This window comes from Ambystoma mexicanum, chromosome 10 (assembly GCF_040938575.1).
Source record: "Ambystoma mexicanum isolate Mex_15411 chromosome 10, UKY_AmexF1_1, whole genome shotgun sequence".
Taxonomy (NCBI): Eukaryota; Metazoa; Chordata; class Amphibia; order Caudata; family Ambystomatidae; genus Ambystoma; species Ambystoma mexicanum.
The window spans coordinates 1,312,301,381-1,312,321,653 of NC_090932.1; the positions used below are offsets into that span (position 1 = coordinate 1,312,301,381).

Sequence of the window (20,273 nt, forward strand, 5' to 3'; positions counted from 1 at the left end):
AGTAAGGTGAAAGATCTTAAAATGTTAGTTGAAGGCGCTTGTCAATTTATTATAATTATACAAAAACACATTTTTTAAAGAACTGCCGGGGCAGTTATGCTCGCTCTCACCGCAGTAGCATCACTGCGGCAAGCTGTGCATCATCACAGATGCCAGTTACCATTCTCGAGCAATGTTGTCCTTCGCAAAATAAACACCCCATGGCTCGCCGCTAACCATTTATCTCGCTCTTTCCCGCCAACACCACCTCTCTGCAGTGCACACTAGTTAAACCCCACATACCACCCTCTCACAAAAACACGGCAGTACCGCCCCTTAGAAGGAAGGGCTGCATACTCACCCAACCCCCCCCCCCTCCACAAACAAGCCCACAGAAAGACTAGTAGCAGCTCCTCCCCTAACAAGAACGAAGCCTCACCCACCCCCCACTCGACCAGACGAAACTACAGCGTCGCCCCCTCGGGAGAGTATTACAAAGCATTCGACTTCAGCGTAGTCCCTGCCTCACACCGAAGCCTCCCACCGAGGCAACACCCGTGCCACCTTACAGTTACGGCCGTGAACTTCGCTCTGCACCGCACCACCAACCCGCAAGACAAGAAGACAGTCGCTGCATCCGCCGCCGTTAAATGGCCGTGGTCACCTGATGAAGGCGGACCTCTGAGGCTGGGGCGGCCTGTTTAATATCGGCCATTTCGTCCACTCACGTTCCGCCTTTGAGTGTGCGTCATCTCCACTGAACATACTCATTGGACTGGAGGCGGGCTGCTGCAGAACACCGATGGCTGCATTATAGACCCTGCTCCTCGCAACCGCGAAGGTAGAGAGAGCAGCAAGCGCGGAAGCACAATAGCAAGGGCAGTCATATCGGCGGAGCCGGCGCAAGGAAAGGCTGCAGGGCTAGCACATGCTGCGCTGGGGGCACGTGGCTGGGCCAAGCGCGCGCTGGGAGACACGTGTCTCCTAGGAGGGAGGGGGCGCGTGGCCACCGGAAGAGACGGCACTGCAGGACATGGGCAGACCGGAAGAGGAGGAACAAAGAGTGGTGTGAGCGGGCAAGGGGGTGAGTGGGTCATTGCCACGGGGACTAGCAGATCAGGGCCTTTGCAGGACAATCACAATCGACATGGGAGTGTCGTTGATAGAAATAACCAAGGGCACGCAGCTGGACAGGGTAGGAAAAGGAGATCTAATTCAAGGAAAGTTGGGTGTAAGGATAATAAAGAGTAGGTGCAGGTAAACGTTAAAGACGGGTAGGTGGATACTGGTGCATACAAAATACCACTTTCTTAAGAGATGGAGTGCAATTAGTTGTTGTAACAACTCATGGGAGAGTTTGTAGTTGGAAGCAATAAAAGAAAAATCTGGCAGTAAGTAGATGGTTTAAGCCAAGGGCAGGTTGATGTTGGGGCAATAGGAATTGATGATTTGGTGCTCTAAGAAATTAGATTGGGTCATAGCTTTTGGAAATGTCAGCAAAAGCAATTGCTTAGTGGAATTCAGAAGAACACAATACTAATTATAATATGCAAGTTGCATATGGATGCTTTAACCCTCCAAACCGTTTTCACAACTTTTGAAAGAATCTATCCATAGTACCCATTACTTGGGAGTAGGTATGTTTGTTATGGTGGGCTGCAAACACGGCATTCAAGCAATATGTGTTCATGGAAAGGATAGGCATGAGGGTGCCAGGAAATGCTAGAATTCTGAAAGGGCAGATGATGTTGGGGGTCATGCATTGACGGATATCTGCTAAGATCTAGGACTATACAGGTGTTTCCAAAACCCAGAAAGGAGTTTCTTCACAGTAGCAACAAAAGGCAATGGAAAAACCAATGGCGGTGTGCCCTGCAAATGCTGGAAACTGGGTACTTTTCAGAAGCAAGGGCGTGTTTATATGCAAGGACACCCCACAGAATAAGGGTGATTATTATAAGCATGTATGTATTTGGAGTTCTTATAAAAAAAAAAAGTCTTCCACATGTATTGTGTATGAAATTCGAACACTGCTATCTCACCTGAAAATTCTAGTGTAGGATTCCTTAAGTTTATGGTATGGTAGTGTATTCAAGATGCTTTCTGCAGTTCTTGATAGTGGTTGGTAACTAGTTTTTGTGCTTTGCTGTTTGCATGTTTGTTTGTTTGCTTGCATGAGCACAATTCTATCGAGTGGGGTGTGGCTGTTCAGCAAGCAGAATGGTCCCTGGTGAAATCATCATTTTTAAAAAAAATTTCTAGAGAGGCTTGTGGGTAAGTTTATGTATATTGATCTGACCAATAATGTTTCCATTTTTTCATACAGGGAGCACCAAATCGATTCCCACCTTTTTGGATGTGCAGTGTACAGAACAAATTAGTTTATATCTAGGGTCACAAACATAGTTTAAAGCTACTCTATGGTCAAGCAAGTACTTGCTGCGCGTCTTCGAGACAGAATCTGAAAATCGTTTGGAGCGAGTAGAAGATATTTGGACTAGTGGAATACTACTACTGAGAAGTCTCACCTGGTACAATTGGAAGACTGCTTTGAAAACCTTTGAGCGAACCATAGAATAAACTTTATCCTAAGGAAATAATTGCTCTGATTTTGGTAATTGAAAATATACAAATATAATCACATCAAGATTTTTAATTTTACCATGGACATTTTTTAAAGAAAATCGGGTTATATTGTATACAACTGAAATAGTCATAAGACTACAATTTGGGTCTGAATACTGTACTACATATACTCCTGGTGCTAGATTTTGGAACTGCAAGAGAGGAAATCTGAGGCTGGATAAGGCACCATGGCGTTTACAAATTACAGCAGTTTGAATCGTGCTCAGCTGACCTTCGAGTATCTTCACACTAATTCGTGAGTATCATGCATGTCCCTATTCATCAGAGTACCAAGATTGCTTTTTAAAAACAGGATTGCCAATTACTGCAATGTTCTTTGTAGCAGGATTTACTACCACAGGAAGAAACCAGTTGGTCCCTTTGAAGACCGTTGTTACTACTTGCTTAGTTATAGCTTGAATAGCGCACTGGTTTCTATGTATTGCTGAAGCAATTTTTCTTAAAGAGCTGCCCCTTAACAGCACTGCGCATATGTTCCCCATATGAGTGGCTGCTTTCATTGAGTTATGTACTAAACACATTTTATATATGTCCCCTTTTTTCAAATAAAATCTTTTCTTTTGAAACAAACTAATCTTAAATGCATTAGAAAGTTGAGTTTGAAATAGCATATCCTAATTTTCGGCTGTGCACCGTTTTTGACCAGCTTCTATTTTCAAATTGTCGATAATGTGTGTCTCAGAGTAGTTATGTGCCAAGTCAGCGGTAACTACTTAACCACATAGGATCAAGGTTACCTATATAAGTTCCTCGTGGAAGAATATGGTGCACTCTTACAGTCTACTTTCAGAAGTGTTTGCAGAGGGAGAACCCCCTTTGCTGCCTCAAAGCAAAACAAAAAGTTGTCCTCTACCCTGCACACATTTCGCCAATGACTGCCAAATTTCACAAGTTTGCTACTTCAGAAATTGTCAAGTCAAGGTCAGGTGATTACATAGCTACACCTTCGTCGGAACTACAGAAGCCGCATAACGCAATCCTCTCACCTTGGTTTGCAAATTCAGCAGGATGCAAGCGGACAAACCAATGATAAAGCACGCATTTACTAACTCCAATCACTGCTTTGAGAGCATCTTGAAAATGGGACCCACAGGGTCACCGCAGTTAACATGGAAATATCTGTTGCAGAGGACCGAGACAGCTCCAGGAAGTACTATCTCTATGCAAACCATTGCCTATAACCAATTAGCTCATCCAAAACCAACCCAGGAGGCTACTATTTTCCATTACCAATGCCTGCCCCAGCACAGATTTATTTCAACGTTTTTGTGAAGTTGCTCTGGGTGGACTTGGGGGCAATGAGACCATGGGTGATTGTGTGGTCTTTGTGGATCGTTCAGGTTTTGAAATGAAGTGCGTTGTAGCCAGGAGTGATTTTAAACACCTGTTTTCTGTTGGGGGGGGGGCCTCTGAGGTAGTCCCCATAGTCCACATGCGTGCAATTGACGTGGCCCTTGCTGCCATGGAAGAGGCAACAGTTCCACCTATCGCTAATAGTCATACAGCCAGCGAAAAGGTCTGAACTCCCTTTAGTAAAACCCTTTTCCTTGGAACAAAGAACTCTGGGAAGTGTATGTTCCAGGAAGGCAGCCTATAAGTCTAGCAAGACAGTTAAGGAAAACATTGTTGCAGGATCGCTGAAGGAAGGGTTAATCCCAAAGGTCCATGATGTAGTATTTTGTGACAACTAGCGTTATGACAAGTACGGAAATTAGGCCTGTGGCCAAATCCCGTGTTGTTGACTTGGTAGGGCAGGAAGCTGGTAATATAATCAGTAGCCAAAGCTTTCTGGAAATTGAGTTGCTGGATGGTTTGGAGTCTGAAAGAAAAAAAATCAAGGAGTTAATTGGGGGATTTTGGGGAAAGGGAAATGTAGTGGATAATTGTCATCTCTCCTAACGGAACCTCCCGCTAGCATTAATAATTCCTCAAACGCAAACCAATCAGAAGCTGACATTTCTAATCGGGCTTTCCAGAGAGAGACTGACAAATGTTTCTCTGCATTGGAAATCTCAGCTCTGAATTTGGTATTGAGCTCTTTCTCGTTGTTATACGTCAACGTAAGGCTTGAATTAGACACTCACACCCTACAACTCGGTAAAATTAAAACACAACGTGAAGCAGTTCTTAATACATTAAGGGGTCAGGAAAGCATTCTAGCTGATTTAGCTGTACAGGCAGCTCTCCCTAAGGATACAAAGGCAAGACACTGAATCGTTGCTTAAATCCATGAAAGAAATTGTGTTTTCTGCAACTGGGTCTTCGAATAACCCGGACCAAGATGGTTTGAACTCTCAATTGAATATTTAATCCCCCAACAAAGGCCAAGAGTGGCCAAAACATGTGACTAGAACAAAGAAAGGTAAGACAAACTCAAAAATCTGAAATCAAGTGCAAGAACATTTCTAAGAAACTTGCACTTCACTCAGGAGACTGCGGCTGCCGCTGGTAATATTGTGGAGGCAGTTTATGTGGCGGCTGCTATTGTTCAGAAAGGAGGGCCTGACCCTAGTGGCGTGACTGTGTTGGGTGGGATCTCGGGGTCTCTACAGTTGAACAAACATGATGGCCCAGTCCCTCCAAATCTGATGTTTCTAATAAGGGTTCATTGGAATGTGGCCTTTTCAAAGTCTTGTGTGGGATGGTTTGTAAGGCTGTCCCTTTTGTAATTGCAAAGGCCACTCCCTCGACTAAAGGGTTGGTGTGCTCTGGGCCTTGATTGTGCATCATGAGAGATGCCTATACTGAGGTCTCGCTAGCTGTCCCCAGCCGATCATGCCTTTATTTGGAGGGAAAACCAAAGAAACTCTATTCCATTTTTGGTGCCAGTGGGGCTGATCACTCTTTTTCAACAGCCTTAACAGGTTTCAGACAGAATGCTGTCCATGTTCCCTGCATCAGGTTAAATGCGCTCCCCAAGTCGTTTATCTGAACTCTAACATTGGGGTGGGCATACAGTCTTTGGATGTTACTGAGGGCTCGAATTGCATACCTATGAAGGAGTCAAAAGGCCTCATCAGGAGTTGGGAGGTATCCCGGCAGGAAAATCCGCTGGGATATCACCCAACGCAAATAGCGTTGCTGCAACTCAGTCCGGCACTATTAGCACCAGAACCAGAGTTGTGGCAAAGCTGTAAGTCCCTGCGGCTCTAATTGTGCTGAAAATTGGGCGGAAAGTCACCAGATTTACCCCCAGCTCAGAGCTGGCTGACTTTCCTGCAAACTCATAGTTGGGCAGAACGGTAAAGCAGTGGTAATAACATTACCACCACTTCTGCTCAACTTGTGACGAGGCCCAAAGTCTGTAAACAAACTTGTTGGTGGAGGTGTGAGTTTACAACGCTCCTTGGTTTATGTACCCAATGTAGTGGTTATTGATGACACGGAATGTCAACCGAGCCTACGTTGTATTGTGCAGGGAAATAAATGTGCCTGTAGGGTAGCATCTATACAGTGTCCTATGGGCACTGCCTCTGGTATAGTGACCAGTGACCAAACCAATGCAATTGTCCTGCGCTAGCCAGAAAGAAAGCGAGTTTGAAAATGCTCTACAGACAATGTATCTAATTCAGGTGCTGGTGATCAATTCAAATCTCATTCCTCCCTGCTGTCTGTATGGGTACAGGAGTTACAGATGAAACCATTGCAGGCCATCTGGGCCAGCTATAAGCAGGTCTGTTAGTATGCATTGACAGAAGAATCTGATAAGGGTGTTTATGATGTTTCACTGGGATGCCAGACTGCTGCCCCTCGATTTGAGGATTATGCCCTAGTGCTGAGCCCAGTATTGGGGAATTTCCCAGATATTTATAACCATAATATAACAAGGGGTATGCAGACTGATGCAATTTACGATCAACTTGGCAATAGACCGCTTTTAGGTCAAGCAAAAAGTTCAGTTGCGCAATACTTGCCAACCATATTAAGTCATGATGGTGACGATGTGAGGTGTTCTGACGGGTCTACTGAAAGATATATCCTTGAGAGGCTGGGTTCCAGTTTCCCAGAAGCCCATGTGAGTATGAATAATGTTCTGAAACTCGTGTATCTACTCCCTCAGCTACAGTTAATAGGCTCTAAAGATATTGCCAGAGTCTCTTTCCCATCTGATAATAGGACAGACTTTGTGCAATTAGATTTCAGGTCATCAGATGTAGTGCATGTGATTCTTGCCGAAATAGATGCAATGCTGGCAATGAGTTATGATCTGATTCGAGAGGCGCTTGGGAGGAGCGATGGCCATGAGGACAGGTTGGTAGACTGCAAAACAGATTATGATTTAAAAAGGGGTATACCAAAGCCCCTTAAGATATCTTTTGTTTTGTGTGTCAATAACCAGAGGATGGTGGAGTTTTCTAATGGCGATCATAAGGTCTACAAGGAATGGCACCACTGAGTGGCAATGCCTCCCTGAATCTCTGGCATGCTCAACCAGGAAGCTGGGTGAACATAGAACAGGGCTTTAGTGGGCTAAACAGTAAAAATACTTTGTCATCAAAAAGTTGGAACAGTCGGGTTTCAGTATTTTTATGGATACCCCTGAAAGAACAGGAGCTTTGTGTGAATGTGTTGTGATCCACTTGAAAGAGGTCTACTTGACAGAAAAAATTGTTCTGGATGGATAGACAGCCACCCAACAAATGGCATCCCATACTAAGTGAGTCCTGATTACGGCCATTAGGAATGCAATACCGTTGAAACATGAAGTGGTCTCTGATTCTAATTATGGTTTGTGAGCCAAAAAGGTGCATATAAGGTCTCTGTATTTCGGCGAACCACTGCTTCTGGTACATATTTATCGGAATCCAAGAGCCAGTGAGTTGGAGGTCTTCCTGGAAAATGTATCTAAAATAATCTAGGCTTTTTTGAGTGAAAATGAGGTCGTGCATGTTTTACTATCTGGAGGTTTAAATGCTGATTGTCTCTTATCCATGGGACCAGAAGAATTGAATCATAGGCCTGGCATAGCTCTAGGTTTTGGATTGATTTGTGACCGTGAATGCTGTGGAAAATTCATATGTATGTGGGATTTCAAAATTGCCAATGGGGCCATAAAAGGAGACGTCCCCTCCCAGCTAAGTTGTGATTGGGGGAAGACTTTCCACTTGGATTACCTTTTCCTGTCTGAACATTTTTCAATCTTTTGAAGGAGTCAGGCTAATCGGCACCCTGTTAAGTGATCACTGTATTCTCTTCGCTATGATTGCTTTAGAAATTTAAAACCCAACAGATGGAATTCACACACATTTAGTGGTGGGTTTGAACAGGTTGGCAAGGCGTACTGTAGATATCGCTGGTTTTAAGTGAAAAATTGTATCGGATAATACCTAGGATGAACAGAGATGCTTTACCCCGGTTTCTTCACCACATTTACTGAAAAGTTAGATCAAACTGGTTCACTCGCTAAAAATCGCACGCCTAAGGTTACTCGCTTATTTGACCCAGTTGCCTAAAATGGGGTGGAAGGGGCAATGGAGAGAAGACATTTAGGGAACTCTGTAAGGGTTGTATATTGGTTGAAGAGCATAGGACTCAGTTAAACATCGTAGGCAGGTCCAGAGGAATTGGTGCAGGTGTTATAAACCCATCCATCTACAGAGAGACAGGGGAAAAAGTGCTCCTTCTACTATGCCAAAAGAACACATGCAATTTCTGAAGCCATATAAATGCTCTGAGTAAGACGCAATCATTTTCCCAATCTAACCCCATGTCGGCAGGAGAATAAGGGACCCCTTTTAGTCCGCTATATAGATCGGGTTGCGAATACGTTCTTAACTTGCATGTTTCCTCCTAGTCTGTAACTAACACGCTCCAATTGCTCAAAGCTCTTATAATAAAATCCTTTGTCTATAGAGCAGCCGGACCTAATGGACTCTGTAACGTTATCCTTCAGAGGGACATTGCTGTCTGGGCTCGAGTGTTGTGCTTATTTTTTACCATCATAACACGGTCTACCCATAAATCCTGAAAGCAATCCATTGTTCTACCCATTTACAAAAAGGGGTCCAGAGATAGCCCGGCAATCTACCGACCTATTTCGCTTTTGGACAGTGAAAGTAAAATCTTTGGTCCTGAGGGACTTGGAAGCCTGGGCTGAGTGTATAGGTTGTTGGAAGGAATGTCAAATGATTTTGCAGGGGCATCTCAACCGCACTCAATGGACCCTCTGCGCAGGTGGCCAGGTAAAGGCCATTGCTCTTGGTTCCTGACCCTGGGGGTGAGCAAGCGGGGGAGGATCACCTGGGCGGATGGTCTGTGGGAACTGGGAGTGGAATGCCCTTTATGTGAAATGGTACCCCTCCCCCTTTCCTAATAATGACCAAACAAAACTCTTCCCAGTCTTCAAGGGTTATTACAAACCCACTCCCTTGAATTCTTCATACATGTCAAGTATTGAGGCCAGGAAGAAACAACTGGGTGCAGTGAAGACTACTTACTTTCACAAATTAGGTACTTAAACTAAAAAGAGGCCTGCTGAAAGTGATAGAGGTCAGGCGTGTCTCTTTAATGATGGTCAGGCAGGTCTAATTGTGAGCTTGCCCCTGCAGCATGTTAGAGGGCTGCAGGTTTAAAAAAAGAAAAAAGAAAAACCCCACCAAGTGAGAGAGGGAGCAGTGTGCGGAATAGTGGCGGGAGATTGCAGCAGAATAGTCTATGAAGAACAGCGGGGTGCTGTCCGTGTGGAGTGCGCTTATGGTGCAGGGAATTGCGGCCCGGGAACAGGGGCTCTGGAACCAAAGCAAGTGTGAAAGGGGAGCCGTGCTGGAAGGCTTCTCTTTTCGCATTGCTCAAGGTGCTTGTTCTGCCAGAAGCCAACCCAGGAGTACCTGAGGGGCAGAAGGTGGAGCCCTGAAGCAAAGACCAGAAGGCCGGGAGATGAGCGCTGCAGGAATTCACAACAAACAGAAAACCTGTATGCAAGCGTTTGAAGATAGGCGCAAGGATAGTTTGTATTGGACTGGTCGCGTGAATGGTGGCACGTTAACGAAGGTCTCCGAGAGGAATCCTTATAAACCAGCAAACAATAAGACTTGTTCATTTTGGAATTGGCATGGATAATCTGTCACGGAGTAGTCGCATGCATACGAACGCAGGGTTTTTGAAAGTCACCGAAATGATGTCCATATTTGAAGACCCATTACAAAGACAGATTACAACGCAAAAGGAATTGGTAGTGACATGAGTTGCTTACCTTAAAGTCTTTAAACATTCTTAAATGCCGAACGGATCGATTCTGAATACCGCACTGAAGGAAAACCATCACTTATGAAGAAATTAAACACATGTTTTTGTCGTACAACTAAATCCACTGTGTGCCAATTCATAAAGTGAATGAAACTTGCATTGCAAGCAATTTTATTTATTTTCACTAAAAATAGTTAATGCCAAGAAACCAATGAATAATTAACTATAAAGTGAATGCGGCTTTAATAAGGCCAACAAACCCAATGTACATTATTATCCAAAGTGAATGGAACCTTGCAAAGTTAACTTTAAAAGAGGATTGTCGCTGAACTGCCATTTTCAATTAAAACATTTTGTGGTGCAAAGAGCAGTTCTATGCAGAGGGTGCAAATAAGACCAAGAAAATTAAGAACATTGTGAAACATCATATTAACACGTCAATGAAATGGTGTCTTGGGGAAGGGATCTCTGAGGTTGGGACTGCTTATTTTCTTGAGTGAGGAGCCTCAGGACACTTTGTGTTTTAGAATTTGGGGACGGAAACCTCATGTATTGGTCAATCCTATATTACTTTGGAACTTAAATCCTAAGATTATTGTAATAACTGCTTTATACTTGGGGAAGGGAGCTGAAAGAAATCTGAGAGCTGGACCAAGCTCAGACCTTTATGCTGAACACCATTTGGTTCGTTTCTGACATCCCTACATGTTTTATAAGATTAGTTGTGTGGGCAAGTATAGGTTTTGGACACAGATTCCTAAGTTGAACGTGTGGACTTTGACTTTCCTTAGTTTTGGTTTGGTAGGGAAACCCCACCCTGGTATAGGGCAAGATAGTCGTTTTTCCATCCTGACATTTAAGTTAATAAAAGTACTTAATTTGAACTTAGAATCTGTCTTACTCCAAAATGCCCTCACACTACATGGCCACGGTTGATTATTCATAGGCTTTTGACTGCGTTAATACGTCTTTTGCTGTGGTCTAAATTGCAGGGTCGGCATGTACCATAATCGCTTCTCTGTATTGGATCACTTGACTGAGGACAGTATCCTCTGAGTACGATTGAATGGGCCGGGGCCATTGAGAGACAGCTTGCCAACCTTCGAGCACTTAGACAGGGCTGCATCCTTGCTCGCAGTCTTTTCAATCTTTATCCATCTGGCTTGGGGGACCACCTGTTGCGTACTGCGATTGTGCGCCCAGAATCGCAAGATCACCTGTCCCTTCCTTAATTTATGCGGATGATGTGGTGCTACTGGCTGGCACTAAGGTGGGCCTCCAGAGGCAGCTGGACTAGTGTACTTGGCAAAAAACGAGTTACTGTTTAACGAAAAGAAAACCATAAATATCAGATTGACAGTAAACCCCTGATTCCCCAACCCAGCACCCGCCTTGGGCTGCTATGCTTCTCACCCATGGGATTCTCCCACCTTGCACTTTACCAGCATCGTCAGCACTGCCCCCCACCCCTGCCACTTCTCTTCACAGCACTTGCATGTCCGAATGCTACAAGGCCTAGTAGGACCACGATTGTATACTTGTCTTTATTATGTTTTTTCCTCCCATGTTACCTTCCCCATTTTGCCTTGTGATGCCTTGAAACACTATTTTGTTGTACAGGCACTTAACAAATGCTCAATAAATACATATTTTATTGGGCCTGTGGTAGCTGCCCTGTAGTTATGGTTAAGTTGCTCAATCCATAGGAAGAGCAGTTTATGGGCGGCTTATAACTTTGGAGCTGTTCGACAAATCCTCACCAAACTTTGCAAAAAAGTATATGGCCATCTCTGAATGATTCTGTGAAGTTTTGTTGTGAAAGGGGGCAAAGGTATAGGGGGGTCCCAAAACTCTTGAAATCCAGATAGACATTTATTGAAAAAAAGTTTGGTCACACCTACAACCCAAACCGCTGGTCAAGTGGCACAGCGAGTAGAGCGCTAGCTTGACATCCGTGCAGAGCCTGTTAACGTAGGTTCGAATCCCGGCAGGGCCAAACTCAGCCTTTCATCCTTCCGAGGTCGATAAATGAACACCACACACCGTGGGTAATAATAAGCAGCGCTCAGATACCTGAGGGTTCGTAGCGCTATATAAATGCCTAATTATTATTATTATTATTATTATTATTTGCATCAAGTTTGCATGAGGAGCGGCGGCCAATCTCGAAAGCGTGCTTTTGCAAATTTGGTGTAAATCCATCCATTTGTTTTTTTAAATGTATTCATTTATTTTGAATGGGCCAAAAGTAGGTTGAAAAATGGTAGTAATTATCTGCATCCGGTCTGCGTACTCCTTTCCGTATTCGGCATCTGTGGACTCCTCTGGGGGTTGTGTGGTGTTCGCGGACATCAAGCACTAATGCTGCAGATTTGACCCATCCGATTCTCTGGGTCCTGTGAGTGTTATTTCTGTTTGTTTGAATTTGTGACTGCGCTCCGAGTGTGTTGTTTTTTCACCCTCCCACCCCTTGCAGCCACTTCTGTGTCCCCTCCGCCCACCCCCCCTCTGATTGGTGCCACTGGTTGTCCCCCTGGACTACCCGACGGCTGCTCTCCCCACTCGGCTCTCTCAGAACGTAGCGGGTGAGAGCAGCTCGCCGGCAGTCCAGCTGCAGATTTGACCCCATCCGATCCTCGGGGTCCTGTGAGTGTTATTTCTGTTTATTTGTTTGAATTTGTGACTGCGCTCTGAGCGCATTGTTTTTTCACCCTCCTACCCACTGCTTGCATTTACTTCCTGGTCCCCTCCTCCCTCCCTCCTCCCTGCCTGCCCACCACACCCCCCTCTGACAACCCCTTGGGTGCACATCTCTTCTTGTCTTAACTGACCCTCCTGGGCAGCCCCTACGGCTAAGGGCGGCTCCTGTGTGTGTCTGCAGGTGTCCGCAGGGGACGCTAGTCTCCAGCCCTCTCCCTCTCCTTTCGACCTCCTGCTCACCCCTCTTTCCGCTCACTAGCTGTTAACCTCTACTGTTCTACTTGCAAAAATCTGCCTGCCGTTAGTACCGCATTGTGAAAACTAGGCCTTTTTCTCCCTCTTTAGGATTCTCAAATTTAGATGGCGTTAAATTGCTTGTATTGGTACCACCACTGTAACTGCATTGTGAAACCTAGGCCTTTTTTCCCTCTTTAGGATTCTCAAATTTAGGTATGTCTTCTTTCCTGTCTTAGTTTGTCTGGTGCCTTTCTCACGCTCGCCTCCTAAATTGCCGTCGTCTTTTCCCAATCTTCTGCGCACTTGCCTCTCTGTCTTGTCAGTCTACCCCTTAGACACCCCTCCTCCCCCACCTACTCTATGGTGCTCTCTGTCTCCCCTATCTTTTCAAACTGTTTCTCTATTGACTATCCTGCTCTGCTCACTAAGTCTGGTAGGAAAAAGTTTAAAAATGACATCCTGGTCGCCAACCCAGGCCTCCCTATCGCCGACACCTACATCAGTGCGTCCTCCAAGGAAACTCTCACCGACATCCTCTTTGTCGTTCCTTCACCAGATCTATCGACCCCTCATATGGTCTCTGTTCTCTCTCCTTTGTCCTCTTCTCCCATTAATGGTGGTACCCGTTGGGACGCACGCCTGGCCTCCTTCCTATCCTCTAAGGTCATCATTAATGTCTACTCTGATGGGACCGTCTTGGTCCAAGGCCCTGAGGCCAACCTTCATCTCCTTGATAGACGCTTTCCGCGCCTCATCAAATTCCTTTCTTCTCCTGCTGCCCCCCCTTTCCTTGGCTATCTTGCCTTCCCCCTCCCTCTCTGCCCCCTCTCGGGCGCTCTCTACACTTCCGCAGGGCGTACCTCTAATCTGTACCCCTCCCCGGAAGTCCTTCAAGGAGGGCAACCTTCTCCACATTGCCACTCTTAACTCCTGTTCCGCTGTCAAACATTCCTCTGATATCTGCCGCCTTCTTGGAAGAACTTGACCTCAATGTCCTCGGTCTCACTGAGGCATGGTTTATGGCCAGCTCTGTCACCAGCTTTGACACACTCCTACCTGATGGCTACAAGATCCCGTCTGCGCCCAGGCTCAACCGCGCTGGTGGTGGCGTAGCCCTTATCTTCCCTGAGTGGATTCCTGCCTCTGTCATTCCTGCGCAGGCCTACTCCTCTTTTGAATGCCTGGTCTGCAGGCACTCTCTCTCTCGCCTAGCCATTCCCTCACTGTGGCTACTATCTATCGGCCACCTGGTCAGATTTCTTCCTTCTTCTCTGAGTGGCCGGACCTCTCCTCCTCACCCCTGGCCTCAATGACTCATCTTCTCCTTCTTGGAGACTTCAACATCCACCTGGATGCCTCCTGTCCCTCCTCTGAACTCTTTTGCGACCTCTGTGACTCTCTCGCCATTCTCACCTCTGGCCCGACTCATTCTGCAGGGCACACTCTCGATGTTCTGATCTCTTCAGACCTTCCCCCTCTCTGTCCCTCTCTCCACTCCTCTCTCCTGGAGTGACCACTTTCTCCTATCCTCACCCTCCCTAACCCGCAGGCCAAGCCACCTACGTCACTGCCACCCACCTTCCCGGTCACCCGACCCATGAAGTGCGTGTCCGCTGAGGCTTTCGCCGCCCCCTTCTCACCCCATCCTTCCCCCTGGCTGACTCTCACCCTGACACAGCCCTCTCCATGCTCCACTCTTCTATATCTGATACTCTCGATATCCTTGCCCCTGTCATGAGAATCCGCCTGAAGCCCAAAGCCAAGTGTAACTCCTGGTATGACTCAGACCTCGTCACCCTAAAACGCAAGTGTAGGGTTGCCGAGAGGAAATGGTGTGCTTCAAGTTCATCCTCTGACAAACTGGCCTGCCGCCTGCTGCAAAGGCAATACCGGCTCTCCATCCTCACCAAGAAGAGAGCTCATATCCAAGCCTGTGTCTCTGCGGCATCTAACAACTCGGCTGAACTCTTTAAAATCTGCAAGGAACTGGCCTATCCTGCCACAGTCTCTACCTCTCCTGTCCCTTCCCAGGCCCTCTGCACGGCACTGGCTTCTCGCTTCATTTAAAAAACTCAGGACATCCTGTCCTCCCTCTGCTCCTCTCACCCCCCTCCTGCTATTCCCTGCTCTTCCTCTGGCCCTTCTGCAGCCACCCCTCCTCCCTCCTTCTCGGTCTTTTCCCCTTTTCTCTCCAGACGAGGTTTCTAGACAAGTCCAATCTATGAAAGTCTTGTTGAAACAGGTTCACCCCTGTTCCTCCAAAACTATCAAGGATCACATCGACTCCCTGGGTCCTACCCTGGCGGACTTCTGCAATCACTCCTTCGCCACTGGAGTCTTCCATTCCCCCCCGAAGCACTCCTTTGTGCACCCTCTTCTTAAGAAACCCTCTGCCGACCCCTCGTGCTCAGCTAACTATCGCCCAATCTCCATCACTCCGTTCCTGGCCAAGCTCCTGGAGAAACTGGCCATCTCCCAGCTCAATCTCCACACTGAATCTGTTGGTTGTCTTCATGACCATCAGTCTGGCTTCAGAGCTGCCAGAAGCACGGAAACTGCTCTCCTGAACATCCGTGAAGACCTGCTCACTAACCTCAACTCTAACACCCCTTGCGTTCTTATCTTGCTTGATCTCTCTTCTGCCTTTGACACTGTCAACCATGCCATCCTGCTCAACAGTCTCTGTGATAACCTGGGTATCACTGGTCAGGCTCTGGCGTGGCTGACTTCTTTCCTCTCCGAACGACCCTCCCAGGTCCAACTTGGGTCCTTCCTATCCGACATCTTTTTCTCTACCTGTGGTGTCCCCCAGGGATCTAACCTCTCTCCCTGGCTGTTCAACCAATACCTGGCACCCCTTGTCCACCGCATCGCTGCTCTCTGTCCCAACTTTTAGTGCTATGCGGATGATACCCAGCTTATTTTCAGTCTACCCTCGGCCTCCTCCTCTCCTTCCCTCCTCTCTGAGTGTCTGTCTGCCATCCAGGAATGGTGTGCCGCCAACGACCTCTGCCTTAATGCCAGTAAGACTGAGTTTCTGCTCATCGGCACACCCACTCCCTCCTTCCCTGCAGCTCTCTGGCTGGCCTCTTGGCCCTCCTCCCACACCCACCTGCAAGGCTAAAAACCTCGGGGTCATCTTCGACTCTGCACTCTCCTTCTCCCCTCACATCTGACGTCTCTTAAGAAGTCCCACTACCAGCTGCACCTCCTTAGAGGTATTCTTCCTCTCCTTCCCCCAGAAGCTCACTGTCTCCAGAGCCCTGGTCCTCTCCAAGCTGGAGTACTGTAACATCCTCTATCTAAATCTGCCTGCCTCCACTCTCCGCCCTCTGCAACTTATCCAGAACAGGACTGCGAGATTTGTCCTTGGCCTCAAGCCCAGGGTTCGTATCTCTCCAGGACTGAAATCTCTGCACTGGCTCCCAGTGGCTGCGAGGATCAAGTTCAAAACCCTCTGTATTTTACACAAGGCCTTCTGGGGTCTGGGGCCGCCTTACCTTCAACTTTCTCTTCCTAAAAATCTTCCTTCTCGAGCTCTTCGCTCATCTGCAGCCAACTCCCTTAGGGTCAGTCGCTTCTCAAAGCAACGAGTTGGTGGCAGATCATTCTCTTCGGCAGGGGCCTCTCTGGAACAGCCTTCCTGCCCCCCTGAAACTCTGAGAACCATCTCTGGTTTTGGAAACATCTCAAAACCTTTCTCTTTGCTTCTGCTTTCTCTCCTCCCCTCCCTTGCTGAATTTCTGACTGAAATTGCACTGGTTACCTGGCCACCCTTTCTGATCTCTGGCCCAGGCCCCGTCAATTACCCACCTGCACTGCCTCCCTGGCAACCCCTGCACTTGGGGACCGTTTTTCTGATCCCTTCAGTCCCCCTACCAGCACTTACATCTGCACTTCCTTGCACTTGCCGGCTGTTTTGTGTCTTATTTATTCCACTCCCCGTGTACCTCACTTTCCCCTCTCACTTTCCCCTGCGCACCTTTCCTTCGCCCCCCTTCCCATGCACTTGCGCGATCTGAATGGCACCTGGCCTAGTAGGATCGTTGTCTGTCCTCCCTTTGCCCCCCCCCCCTTGCCTCGTTGCGCCATGAAACACTTGTGTACAGGCGCGTTATAAATGCCATATCATATATCATATTATGTCATATATCATATCATGCTGATTGGTTATTGAAAAACATGAGCTGCGCCATACCTTGCGAAACTGTCGTCATATTGTATCCGCGGACCACAGCCTTTGTCCGTGGCCGGCGCGGCGGGTAAAGAAAATAAATTTGAGGTCATTTTGTGGCTGAAAGAGTGTCTGGGAAGGGTGGGGGGTGGAGAAAAGTTAAGAAGCAGCCATTTTTGTAGGTGGAAAACGGCTGTTTGGGTGCTGACAAGTGAACTGTCCTTTTTACGGTCCAAGGGTGTGTCCGTGTACATCATTGGGACTGGGGAGGTTTTCTGTGCGTTGGTATGTTTATACATATTTTATTAAAGTAGTGAGGGTGACTATTCTATATGTTTTAGGAATACAAATACATGTTAGTTGTTACTGAAGTGTGTAAAGTGGTTATACCAGGCTAAAGTGTATAGTTGTGTGCATGGCAAGTTTATACCATGGCTGAAGAGTATAGTTGTGACCACGGCCAATGTGTGTAGATTCTTTGGGACATGGTTGTATAGTTGTGGCTATGGGCAGTGTCCAGGTTATTGGGTGAATGTCCATAGGCCATGCCCCCAATCATCTGGACACTGCCCATGGCCACAATAATATGTGCATAGTGATTTATGTAATTAATATGAATATTGTAAATTGAATGTGGTTATTGGGATTACACATTTTATTTATTGGTCACTTGTTAGGCGCTTACACAATTAGCAAAACTGTTTCTAAGCGCCCACAGGGCAACAGGTTGGGGACAGTAGAAGGTAGACAATTAATTACAACAAAGATAAATAATTGAATTAATAGTGCAAACAAATCATGAGACTAAAATGGAGAGGAGACAAACCTACTATGCATTGTGAGTGTTCATACCGTGCAAGTGCAGAGGGAATGGGGGTCAGGGATAGGTGCTGTGGTGCTCATGGAGACGTGCTCTGGGTGAAGTGCTTAGAAGGGAAAACGTAAGTGCAACCTCCCGTGGGGAGGGTCAGCCTAAGCAAGAGCAGTAAATAGACAGCGGCTGGGATGAGAGATGTAGGATACATAAGGGCCCTGCACATCAGTCACGCTACTGTATGATTAGCAGGGAAGAGAGGAGGAGAAGGAAGAGGTAAAGAGAAAGGTCTTGAGGATTTTTTTCTAAACCTGAGGAGGTCCTACTCAAGACCCAGAGGAGGGAGGTTATTCCACAGAAGGGAGCCTGCCGAGGAAAGGGATTGAACACCAGCTCTCTGTTTAGCAAACCGTTTCACATGCAGGGAGTTGGTACCAGAGGAATGCAGGAGTCTAGAAGGAGAGTATTTGCTCAGGAATCATTGAAGATAGTGGTCCCCAGCCCCAGATGGCCTGTTGCAATAAACTTCATATTAGGTATTTGTATTTATTTTGTATTTAGTTTATTTATAAAGCGCAGCCAGGCCCTGGGGCATAGGTATGGGCACTTAGTTGGATATGGTGAGATGTGTATAATTTGCACTGATGTTTCTGTAAAGAAAAGAAAATATTAGTTAACGAAAAGAAAATATAATTAGTTACAGTTGTACAGGTTTATTTAATTTAATCCTCATAAGTAGTACATTGTACTAAGTTTGGTACACCATTTGTGTGTGGTACACTGTTGTATTCACATGTAGTAATCATTGGGGGGGGGAGAGGGGGCGGTCCAAGCTGGATTGGAAAACCCCATTGAGTACATTTACAGCTTTCACCTCCACTTACACAAACCCTCATAAGCTAAAATAATCTTACTAGGTGTGTATACACCTATAATGTTCTTCAAAGTTGCATCTAACTGGTCTGTTCTGTGTGGACAGTGCCAAGGTGAAATCAAAGGTGGATTGAAAAAACCCATACACTTTTTTTTTTTTTAATTTTTTTTTTTTTTAAATTCTGCTGAACTGAAAGAGGATTGTGCTCTGTTGCAAGTGCTCGTTCTCTTCTCTTTTGCAAGTCTGTTCCTTTAGGCTACTCAATGGTGGTGTTTTATTGTGGCCAATTTTCTGAAAGGTGTGTGCACATTTTTCTTTTAAATGTTCTTGTTTTTTATTGAATAGGAACCTGCATACATAAAGGGAAATAGTTGTATGTGAATGCTGTTGTTTGAAAATGTATTTTCTAGCGGAATTCTATTGAAAGTTAGCAACTGAGTAAAACACTGACAATGCATAGGTGTATGAAGCAGTAACATTTTTCCCAATTCTGTAAAGCTCCCAATTTTTTCATTCTGTAAAGTTAAAAAAATTATTAGTATTTTCCATACAACAGTAACAAACCGTAATCTTATACTTCGACATTCCCCTTTGAACTTCTAAACTCCCCACCCCCTTAATTGCCTTTGTATATATAGTTCAAGCTTATTCTTACTCTACCGCACTTTCCCTGGTTCCACCTTGTGTGCCTGCGTATCTCCATCACTCACACCTTGATTAAACAATGTCACTGCTGGGGTAATCATGACCAAAAGATTCCTAAAGCTTCCCCTAGTCCAATGAAAATATCAGATCAACTAATGAACAATAAGTATACTCTTAACTGTGATGTGGAGGCCTTGCGTGGATGCAGGAGAGGAGTACCAGCAACATTCTAGTTGTTGCTTGCTTTCTGAAAATAGCAATCTGTGAAAAAGTGACGAGGAACAAAGTGATATTCAAAGAAGTGGTTGTAGCAGTTGTAATATCGACGTGAAGTACAGAAGTGAAAGCCACACGTCAGAGAGGGGCTGAACGAATGCATGATGAAACACAGGATGGATGTTTTATGATAAGTAAAGCAGGAAACCTGTGGGCAATTCCAAAGCCAAGAAACCCAAGAGAAAACCTGTGTGTTAGCTTTAAGGTCAGAATATGTGAGAAAGAGTAGTCGGCAAACTCCAGTGAACTTGTTCACGTGCAGCGTGAGAAGAGCCTGTTTCGGTGGTCCGAAAGGAAGATGGGTGAACGTGGAGGATGCCCGCTTCATTCATTGGTGCCTTTGGTGGGCAGAAGGGCGACCCACGAGTTCTGAGGCGAGTGGAACCCTAGCAAGTGCCTACGTTCCCCACAACTGCCTTCAGTAAGGAAGGGAAAAGGGACATGGAGAGAGTGGAAGGCAGCTCTTCTATCCTATATTGGAACAGGTTGAAACACCTGAGCCAGGAGGCCCTTTCATAGCTGGTAGAGCAGCGCCTTGTCGAGCAGGGGAGCCCTGCTGTGGAAACTCAGAATTCAGCTAAGCGTCTGGAAGACGAACGGCACCGCAGTTCCATAAAATGAAGGTACTGCATCGGGAGAGTGTGCCCTAAAGTTTAAAAAGAATGGTGATGAAGCTGAAAGGAGAAGGGGGCAGAAATTATACCCCAACAAATAAAATCAACAATTGACACAATTCTGGACAC

General features: G+C 46.1%; 1 protein-coding gene across 2 annotated transcripts in view; it reads left to right on the forward strand.

Moving 5' to 3' along the window:
• The first annotated feature begins 402 nt into the window (after positions 1–402).
• MORC2 (MORC family CW-type zinc finger 2) overlaps positions 403–20,273 on the forward strand; it is a 959,542-nt gene continuing 939,671 nt past the window's right edge. Inside the window, exons 1-2 of one of the 2 annotated variants that reach the window (XM_069619348.1) lie at positions 403–820; positions 2,306–2,860. In XM_069619348.1, coding sequence (XP_069475449.1) covers positions 2,793–2,860 — 68 coding nt within the window. In that variant the 5' untranslated portion in view covers positions 403–820; positions 2,306–2,792. Of the gene's footprint in view, positions 821–929; positions 1,064–2,305; positions 2,861–20,273 lie in introns of those variants that run through there. The other variant, XM_069619349.1, reaches the window with a different exon arrangement.